The sequence below is a fragment of the Mycetomoellerius zeteki genome, unplaced genomic scaffold, assembly GCF_001594055.1.
Source record: "Mycetomoellerius zeteki isolate Tzet28-1 unplaced genomic scaffold, Tzet1.0 scaffold470, whole genome shotgun sequence".
NCBI lineage: Eukaryota > Metazoa > Arthropoda > Insecta > Hymenoptera > Formicidae > Mycetomoellerius > Mycetomoellerius zeteki.
Window position 1 is genome coordinate 28,898 of NW_017257469.1, and position 11,176 is coordinate 40,073.

Consider the following 11,176-nt stretch of genomic DNA (forward strand, 5'->3'; position numbering starts at 1 on the left):
TATATACTTTTTATTGTTTATTGTTTCGGTTATGATAATGCGACATTTCTATTAAAATTATGCAATTGTTCTGTCCACTAAAGGCCATGGCACACATCTTCCGTAACAGTAACCATAAGACGTAAGAATCAGCCAATCACAGTCAAGAATTCTTTTGAACTCTTAATTCTAATTGGCTGATTCTTACGGTACGTCTTATGATTACTGTTATGGAAGGTGTGTGCCATGGCCTTAAGACTTTACTGCATGATAATCTAATTGAAATACCATTCGTTGTTTTTATATATACAGGGTGTCCCATTTTAAATGATCCAGCCAAATATCTCGAAAACTAAACCCAGTAGACAAAAATGTTTCAGACAAAAGTTATTTGACTCGAAAGGGGACATAAGATGATGCCATCGATTTGACCTTGGATAGTTCTCTGAAGGTCACGTGAAGGTCACCTTTAATTTTTTAAATGGAACCCCTTATTTCTCATTGCACATTCTTACAGCTCATCTCGAGAGCTTTCCAAAACACTATAATTAAGTTAATTTTCTTTAAGTACTAATTAAGTTATAAAGCAAGATCGGGACTGATCCGGCCGATTAAAGCAAGATCGGGGCTGATCCGGCCGACTAAAGCAAGATTGGGGCTGATCCGGCCGATTAAAGCAAGATCGGGGCTGATCCGGCCGACTAAAGCAAGATCGAAACTGATCCGACCGATTAAAGCAAGATCGGGGCTGATCCGGCCGACTAAAGACGTCTTATAAGTTAGCGGAATAAAGTGAGCGGAATCGATTCTAACTAACATTTTTATTTGTTGCTCATTTGTTGCTAAAAAGTTGCCAAAGAAAAAAATTTGTTGCGCTCTGTCGGTTTATTTAAAAAAACGATGTTTTGCTAAAAAAAGGAAGATTCAGTTCCGCTAACTGAATCTTCCTTTTTAGCGAAACATTGTTTTTTTAAATAAACCGACAGAGCAACAAATAAAAATGTTTGTTAGAATCGATTCCGCTCACTTTGTTTCGCTAACTTATAAGACGTCGACTAAAGCAAGATCGGGGCTGATCCGGCCTCAGGAGCGTCCGTGACAAATACATTAGGCCCGTATCTTCCATGAAATTTTTAATTATTTAGCGAAACTTTTTTTGCTAAATAATTATTACATTTACAAATAATAACTTTTATATTTATGAATTTAACGTACAAAAATTTATTATTAAAATATTAAATAGGATCAGTTTCGATCTTGCTTTAGTCGGCCGGATCAGCCCCGATCTTGCTTTAATCGGCCGGATCAGCCCCAATCTTACTAATCATTTTTAGAAATATTAATATTTATTCCCTAAAGTTTAGATGAGATTTATTCCTTTTCACTGTTATAACTTAACTAGTACTTAACGAAAATTAACTTAATTATAGTGTTTTGGAAAGCTCTCGAGATGAGCTGTTAGAATGTGCAATGAGAAATAAGGGGTTCCATTTAAAAAATTAAAGGTGACCTTCACGTGACCTTCAGAGAACTATCCAAGGTCAAATCGATGGCATCATCTTATGTCCCCTTTCGAGTCAAATAACTTTTGTCTGAAACATTTTTGTCTACTGGGTTTAGTTTTCGAGATATTTGGCTGGATCATTTAAAATGGGACACCCTGTATATATAAAAACAACGAATGGTATTTCAATTAGATTATCATGCAGTAAAGTCTTAAGGCCATGGCACACACCTTCCATAACAGTAATCATAAGACGTACCGTAAGAATCAGCCAATTAGAATTAAGAGTTCAAAAGAATTCTTGACTGTAATTGGCTAATTCTTACGTCTTATGGTTACTGTTACGGAAGGTGTGTGCCATGGCCTTTAGTGGACAGAACAATTGCATAATTTTAATAGAAATGTCGCATTATCATAACCGAAACAATAAATAATTTACAACGCAAATTTGTTTACTCTCGCTAAGTGTGATTATTTATGAGACTTGCCTTAAATCCGCTTGCCTTGTTCCAAATCTTATTCAGGTTTTACCAAAGTCAATCTGCTTGCGTGCGTTTTCGATACTTTGTAAGTTCAACGACATCAAAGTGAATATTGTACTTGTTATCACATTTTAAGCACATTTAGCAAAGAATTTTAACTAGTTCTGAAAAATGTAAAATAAATCTTCCGTTGTATGTTCATATTTTGTATCGAAATATCGAAGTGGAACTTAGTTATCAAAAAATACCGATAAATGAGAGCAGGTTGCGGGTATATGGAAACTTCTGATTGATAAAGAACGAAGAGATGGAACATCCAAACACGGAAAGAACAATTTTGCTGAAGTATCTAAAAATGTAGCTAGATATAGATCTGAAAATAATTTTGTTGGTAGCAAAATAATATTATGTAATACGTTCAAGATGGTTATTAGAATGTCAAAATTTTTTTGCAACATTACTGATCATACTTGAGTATCCTTCTAATTATTTTGATAGTCTGACAAAATAATTTCAGATTCTGTATCTATACCTAAATTTTTAGATACTTTAACAAAATTATTCTGTCCGTGAACGATGTTACTCGACGAAGAGCAGAGTGATACTGATCGTGACCTTGTTACAGTGCCTACTCGCACGTAGCCGAGTATCTTCAGAATAATATATTGGCTATGGTTTCCGGGCTCTTCAGTCCCCTTCAGTAGAAGGCAGCATATAACGGTCCTGTGTCTCTCTCTCTCCCTCTCTCGATTTTTTTCTTGTTCGTCTCACGTCGATATATGTTGGAGAATCCATCCCGTTCTCCATTATTCTCTACACGCCTTTGAGAATCGTGACTTTAAACGAAAAACGTATACATAGACGTCATCAACTGACGAAATGCGAAAACGTAATAAACGTAGATAAAAAATTTAACAAAATTGATAATTTTTGTCGACGAGTCTTTCTTTTTGAGAAAATTATATAAAAAACGTCAATTATCTGCTTCCTAGATTTTTTATTGTACACATACGCATTTCGTTATTTTCTTTGAGATTTATACAACGATGTTCTTAGGTGCGTCCAGACATTCAAAGCTTTGATGTGAACCTATATTCATTTTGATAATGTGGACGTAGGCTCGGCTCGCGGCTCGGCTCGATAGTCTGGACGCACCCTTAGAAATTATCTGTTTGCGATTACGTCTATAATGTAGAAAAGAAACGTGACAGATATTTCAAAAATTACACACGATGACGCGACATGTCTCGATAGATCGGAGTAATTCCGTAATCACGGTAGTGTCGTTGCGCTTGGCTTAGCGCCGAGACACTACTGTGTCTCCTGATACCGGTTTATGGTAAAGAATTACTCGTCCGCTATGGGGACTGACCTACTTATTGTTCTGACACTAAGCGTGCGTTTAACGATCGTTCGGAATTATAAAGTAATCAATGACATCGTACTAACGTGTACCCTAGAAAGCAAATCTTTTTTTAACCTGAATTTTTTCCGCTCCCCTCTTTTATAATTATTTATTATTGAGTGAAATAATAATAATCCCTTATAGAAATTTAATACATTAATACTGGCCAATTAATCACTTATTTTCAATATTAAAATTATTGTTAACAATACTTTTAATACTCAAAATAAGTGCAAATTAATTGGTCAACACTAGTAAGAAGTACAAACATAAATGTTATACGATTTCATTATTTTAATATTCAATATTTAATATTCAATATTTCTCGCGAAATCTTTGCTAATAATAGTGTACATTTTGCATACAGATGGGTTATTGTTAATCTTAACTGATGTGTAAGGTTGATTTATCTCAATGTAAGCATCGATATATTTCTTTCTTCTCGACAATTGTTCATAAAAAATAATTAATTTCTACAAACAAAATTTGAAGATCCCAAGGCATAATAAGATCCCGATAATAATAAAACTCGAATATCGATGAAATCTCAATAATTTAACAAATATATTAAGAAAAGTTGCCAATGTGAGCCAACACAAGATGTTTTTTGTGAAAATAATAATCGTATATATTAAAAATCATAAATATTATTACAGACTTTTCGACATCATTATTGTGTTCTCTTCAAATATAGGAAATAACAAATTCTAGATATAATAGGCGTCAGAATCCATAATAAAATAAGAGTTGTCAGAAATGAAAAAGACATCATTAAGCAGTAAAAACTATTATCTTCGTTTGTCGTATCTCGTCGGATACTCAAACTAATAAGGAAGTCACTATAATAAAATTGAATAAAAAACATTGACTCAGTACTAAATTTTTAATAGGAAATTAATTAATAAATAATGTTTTAAGACTTACTTGAGAGCAGATTAATGATATTCTGTACAAATTGATACAAGACGATCTTGTATCAATCTGTACAATTTGTATATGTTAATGTTTAAAATGAGAATGTGAGATTAAGAGAATTGTTTATAAAAAAACATTATGAAGTATAAAAACAATATTTACACAAACAATGTCATTATATAGCAGGTCTAATAAATCGGGGGATATGACTTTGTATATTTAAACCATTCCTTTGTTTTTTTTATATATCAACGATATTATTGAAAGTTATATCGCAAATAAATTCTCTTGCAAAAATTAGTAACACTCATATGAATCATCTTTGCGTTCCATAGGAGGATGCTGCGGCTCCATGAGGAAGAGGACCATCGTGGGCGGATACGCGTTCACCTGGTGGTTCGTCACCGACGTACAGCGGTTATCGCTGGAGGTGATGACTCTGAACCCGGTATGCGAGAGTGTGGAAACGGCACAAGGAGTACCGTTAACGGTTACTGGAGTGGCACAGTGCAAAATCATGAAAGCCGACGAATTGTTGCACACTGCCAGTGAACAGTTTCTTGGAAAGAGGGTTCACGAGACTGTCCACCTTAGAGGGTCACCTTCGAGCTATATTAGGTACGTTTTATTTTATAATTAAGCAAACTATGATACACTGCCGTTTTTTTTTCTTGAAACTATCTCTCGATCGATGTGGTTAATTAGCACCTTTTCATTAACAATTAACAGGCCACGTAATATAAAAACATTTTAATAAATAACACAATTGTGTGTCTCGACCTCTCCTATTCCATATAGAGCTTTCTGATTAATATTAGAATAATTAGAATAATTAATAATTTAATATCTGTAATGTGTATACTCTAGAAAATATTGCTGTGGATTAAAAACCCATCTGCATGATGCTAAATCCACATCATGTTGGTGTTAATGTTAATACTAACACAGTGAGAATTACATAGACACTGTTATTTTTAGAGTGTACCTATAATGTAATTTGTAAGATATGAGAAAGTTTTTCTCAAATATTTTATTCACGACAAGGAAATTGTCGCGCGAAAAATAAATAATTGGATCCATCAAATGAATTAAAATTAGTCTTCTGATGAATTCATTGGAAGGAAATAACGTTTTTTCTCAGGAACACTTTCTGTGGAAGAAGTCTACAAGGATCGAGATCAATTTGCGGCTCTTGTACGAGAAGTTGCTGCGCCAGATGTCGGTCGCATGGGTATCGAGATTCTTTCGTTCACAATAAAGGATGTTTACGACGAGGTTCAATATTTAACATCGCTCGGCAAAGCCCAAACAGCGGCTGTTAAAAGAGACGCTGATGTAGGCGTCGCTGAAGCAAATCGAGATGCCGGTATTAGGGTATGTTTTGGCCTATACGATACATCACTGTATATGAAAATGATAAATTTTTCAAAAATTACACTTATATTCTCGATTATGATGTTAAAAGTGTGTTTTTCAATAAGCTTGGAGAGAGAGAGAGAGAGAGAGAGAGAGAGAGAGAGAGAGAGAGAGAGAATGAAAGTGAGAACGGGAATACGAATGCAGTTATGCAGCAAAATAGCGACCTTTTTTTACATTTACGTTGGAAAAGAAAATCGATTTCAATTTGCAGAAAGAGATGGTATCGCTAACAGTTTTGTACAGTTTGCAACTTGTCAACGCAACTTATAATTTTTTTTCATTGTTTTACGATAGGAAGCGGAATGCGAAAAGTCGGCGATGGATATAAAATATAATACCGACACGAAGATAGAGGACAACGCGAGACTCTATCAATTGCAGAAGGCTAATTTCGATCAAGAAGTAAATACAGCGGTAAGTTTATTCTTTGTAAAATACGCGAGCGATCAATATTTCCAACAAAGTCACTCTCAAAGTATTTACGTATATATTTTATTCTACTTCTTCAGAAAGCCGAGGCCCAATTAGCTTACGAGCTTCAAGCGGCAAAGATAAAACAGCGAATACGAAACGAGGAAATCCAGATAGAAGTTGTGGAAAGGCGCAAGCAAATCGAAGTCGAGGAACAAGAGGTCCGTCGAAAGGAACATGAGCTACAGAGCACAGTGCGATTACCAGCCGAAGCTGAATTTTATAAAATGGGAAGAATTGCCGAGGGAAAAAGGTAAAAGTTTCGCGAAACGGGAGATGTAATTTATCATTTTTGTTTGACGTAACTTGTTTCAATACCATCCATTTACAGAACTCAAACTGTAAACGTAGCAAAAGCCGAAGCTGAGAAAATTCGATTGATCGGAGAGGCCGAGGCTCACGCTCTAGAAGCTGTCGGTATATCGGAGGCCGAACGCATGCGAATGAAAGCAGCGGTTTATAAAAAATACGGCGATGCGGCGATTCTTAACATCACTCTGAATGCCTTGCCGAAGGTGAACGATGCGTTATATTATGGTCATTCTACAATAAGCCATTAGTCATAAATCAGAAGTTCGGAGCTGGAAATTGATGACTGTGATTGGTCAATTTCTAGCTATCGTAGAATGGCCATTACGTTTACACATAGTAATATTAACGCGTGCGTTATTATTGTAATAATAACGTTCCTCTCTTTGTACAGATCGCAGCCGAAGTCGCAGCACCGTTAGCGAGAACGGAAGAAATTGTACTTCTTGGCGGAAGCGATGCGACCAGTGGAGAACTTACGCGTCTTGTTGGGCAAGTACCTCCAGCTGTACAAGCGCTGACTGGGGTAGATCTTTCCAAAGTATGTTCTAAAGTCAAGTACTAAAAGCTTGTTTTTTTCCTTTTTGTCTCTTAAATTCGGTATAATAAATAGAGCAAAATGCGTGACTTAAAAACAATGCTTATTATACGTTTAAGTGTTAATGGACAGTTCGAAACATGCAATCCGTTAATATAATTGATGTTGTTCTATGTGTAGGTATTAGGAAAAATACCAGGCGCAAAGTAATGCCAAGCGATGTGAATCCAAAGACGACGACTAGGTGAATAAATTTGGAACAGATTTGAAGAAGGGGCAAAATCTATACTGCCAAAGGTTTCTCTGCTACTCTGTCATCTATCGACAACACACTCTTCGCTTTTTCCTTTTTCCCGAATTTTGCTCTACCTCAAGTCCACTCGAAGTAGCGTGGCGCAGGCACGCTTTTTTATCCCTTATCCCTCGCGCGAATAAATCCAGTCTACTTGCTCGCGTCGTACTCGCACGTTCCTTATTTTAAACACGATACCATACGTGTGCATCGATAATGTTATATTTGGTTAGTGTGATACCGATGTCATCGTGACTTGAGGGACGGGCGATTAACACAATCTTGAATTACAAATTGGTTACACGAAAATTACATTCATACACAACACAAAAACGCGACAATCCTCCCAAAGTTCTAATATATTTTATTGTTCCAATTATAAATATTGATCGTTTTCGATATTTGTTTTCGAAAAGAAGCACTGCCCATGGCCGTGCCTAAGGATAGAAATGATTAAGATTGTAATGCAAATACGACTACTTGCTACTGGAATGCATAAAGTGACGCGACAATTACACGGTGTAAAAGATAAATATACCACGTGTGTTTTCATTTACTAAAAGGAGTCAAGATTTCAGTAAACAATGTTCAATCGTTTCCAATGTTTCCATAGATATGAATATTTATCGAGTAACATTTTACTGCATAGAAGGAATATTCGCTGTCACAACACGAAGTAAATTGAAAAAAGCGGAAAGAAAAAATGACGAGAAATTGATGAAAGAAAATCACTGGCGTCTGGCTAAATTATACGTGAAAATCCTAATTACGATATACAAAATTTATAACGAATACATCAAATGGAAAATAAGCCTAATAAATCACTGCCGAGACAAAAATCCATTCTGCTTCATCCACAATCGTGATATTTTGTAAAATATTTTTCGACAAATTATAACAGGTACTTTTGTTTTGATAGCTTTTAGAAAATGTATATGTATATCTCTTGTCTTGTAATTCGTAGTAAAAAATCTCGAGAAAGAGACGATTTTAGAAATAAAGGTTACTGAAGAGACATTTTTTATGTTCAATTTTCTTGACGATTGAAAATGAACGTCTTATGAAAAAAATTGTATCTTCTACTTTATTTCACTTTGACTTACTAATATTTATATCAATATACACGTAACTTCCCTTTTTAATTGTACAACAATTATTGTATTATGACGAATTTTTACGCTAGAGAAAGAGAGAAAATTGAGTTATTTGAGACGAGATCCTTTCAAATTTCGTAAAATCATTATTTGTGCTATCTCAACACTCAGTTTATGCATTCCACTTGACTCAGAATACAATAGTCTCCAATTAATCAGTACCGCAATTCAAAGTTTTAATATAATCGATATGATTAAGAGCGTTTCGATATCATTGTGTTCAACATAATTAAGTGATTTAACAAAAGAAAAAATAAATGAAAGAATAGACGTTTGACGCGGTTCAGGACGTGCGATTTGCTGCCACCTGTAGTCGCTGTATATATTTAGAGTCACGTATGTATAATAGAGTATCGTAAAGAGTTTCTATTATCGTGAAATACAAAAAGACGAGGAAAGTGCATCACGCGAGGGCAATTTAAAGAGAATGCTTGATCGTATTTTACATCGACGCGTGCGATGTATATTCTCGGTTGACCACGCATCGGAATTCACAGCATTAAAGCAAAAAGTAATTGTATTCCAAGCTGAACAAGTGCCAATTTGTACGATATCGATTCTTTAGTAGAGAAAACTGGATGATCTGAATAAAAGTTCGATATTATTTTTTACAGTAACTTATTGATTACTATATGTGTATGTAAATTATGGATTTAATATATATATATATACGTATTATCTCGTTTTATCTTTTTTTGAATGTTTTTACAAAACGGTAGTTAAATTGTGTTTATTTTTCTTATATTATAAATTTATCGATTCTATAATGATGTGTTTCAGTTTACGATTAAAGCGACATACTTATAAATCTATGTAAAATGTGAGAAATGTGAAATCTGTACTAAAGTATATATGTTAGTGTAGAGCAGATCATTTCTTATCACTTGTTATTCGCGTCACTCATCATTGAAGTAAATACTTATATACATTCACTATGCATTTAATGATATTATTTTATTTAATGAGTAATGTCACAATTAAGAATGTAATGATAAAGGAATATTATTTATACATGTACAATATATATGTGTGTACGTGTATAAATAATATTTCTCCATCAATCTACTTATATATTTGCTGTTACTGAGAAGGAAAATCAAGAGACATAAAATTTATAGACCGAAAAGTCTTCCCAAAATGCTTAATGCAGTAGATCAGTACAAAAAAGAAAAGTCAAAGCCTCCCTCAGAGATTAATAATAATGCTGGTGATAATGATGATGATGATGATGATGATGATGATGATGATGATGATGAAAAGGTAAAATAACCAATAAGGAATATTTAGTGATTGTATAAATTTAATAATTCTAGTATCATCCAGCAGAAATTTTATCTAACGGTAAGATACATTGCCGGCTCTAATAGCTGTCATAAATTAGCTAAACGGATCTTTAAACGATATCGTTTTTGAAGCGTTAAATTGAAATAAAAATTCTGTAATCTCTCAGAAATGAAAGAAATATCATTAGATATCAATCTATTTTTTAAGGGTTTAGTGGAAACCCCTTTCTTTTCCGATGAGTAGTCAATGCGAGAAAGCACACAACACAAATACATATACAGATTTAGAATAGTTACGAATTTTTGACAAATCCGATGTAATCGGCTACACACACACACACACACACACACACACACACACACACAAACACACACACACACACACACACACACACACACACACACACACACACACACACACACACACACACACACACATATATTATAATCGAAAATAATTATCAATCATCGTGCCAGAATCAGATTCTTGCGAGGCGTCCAATCTGTTTTTTTCTAACAATAACGAATCACGTAGTATTCCCCATTTCTGTCGGACACTCCGAGGTAAAATATTTCTAATAGTTGATTAACAAGATGTTGATTAATGTCTTTAATCGAACATTAACTGACTAATACTGGCACGTACTAACTTTGTTATATATATTTTACTAATGAAATACTTTTAAGGTGAACGCACATAGATGTAGCAGTAAGCAGTAAGCAGTAAGACGTATGAAATAGGCAATTAACATTGCCAGTATATCTATACATATGAAAGATCTTACGTCTCATTACTTACTGCTTACTACTTACTTCTACTTCTATGTGCGTTCACCTTTACACTCTATATACTATATACTAATACACCTATATCTTTTTATCTTCCTCTCTTCTACAAAGAGAAAATAACGCTTAAATAACAATCATCAGGACGTTTCGCATTAACCGTGCCCTTGTTAAGCTAAGAGAAAGATCGTGTTCGTCGTTTGAGTCTAGTTAATACATTGCATTTATGTGATGCATACGATGCATTATGAAAAAATGTAGGCAGTTCTTCTCTATTAGATCATATTAAACCATGTGTTTGGTACTTGTGCGAAAGATATTCTATCTGTTTAGATTTTCTTTGATACTAAAATAAATCACAAAAAGATGCACTTGCAACGATGCATAATGTGTTCTGTATTGTGTGGTGTCTGTACACAGTAATCTGAAAATTAATATGCTCGATTTGAACGTATCGCTTATACGATTGTGCTTGATTCACTTCTGTATGTACAGTCAGCAACTAAAAGGTTGCAACACTTTGTTTTCAATGGATTTCGGAATACAGCTTGCTCACCGAACGATTGGTTTTTATTTATGGATTTATAAGTAAGTACCAATCACTCTGCGAGTAAGCTGTATTCCGAGAACCATTTGAAA

The 11,176-nt window shown here is 34.4% G+C and overlaps 2 protein-coding genes across 2 annotated transcripts; both read left to right on the forward strand.

Moving 5' to 3' along the window:
- The first annotated feature begins 4,624 nt into the window (after nucleotides 1-4,624).
- LOC108727122 (flotillin-2-like) lies at nucleotides 4,625-5,216 on the forward strand. The gene is made up of 2 exons (XM_018455065.1): nucleotides 4,625-4,903; nucleotides 5,153-5,216. The coding sequence occupies exons 1-2, from the start codon at nucleotides 4,638-4,640 to the stop codon at nucleotides 5,214-5,216; spliced, it is 330 nt and encodes a 109-aa protein (XP_018310567.1). The 5' UTR covers nucleotides 4,625-4,637.
- On the forward strand, nucleotides 4,814-7,720 carry LOC108727150 (flotillin-2). Its single transcript, XM_018455132.1, has 7 exons — nucleotides 4,814-4,903; nucleotides 5,427-5,659; nucleotides 5,999-6,118; nucleotides 6,214-6,428; nucleotides 6,507-6,690; nucleotides 6,879-7,025; nucleotides 7,203-7,720. Exons 2-7 carry the CDS (start codon nucleotides 5,513-5,515, stop codon nucleotides 7,230-7,232), a joined length of 843 nt encoding a protein of 280 aa, XP_018310634.1. The 5' UTR covers nucleotides 4,814-4,903; nucleotides 5,427-5,512; the 3' UTR covers nucleotides 7,233-7,720.
- Nucleotides 7,721-11,176: the final 3,456 nt, after the last annotated feature.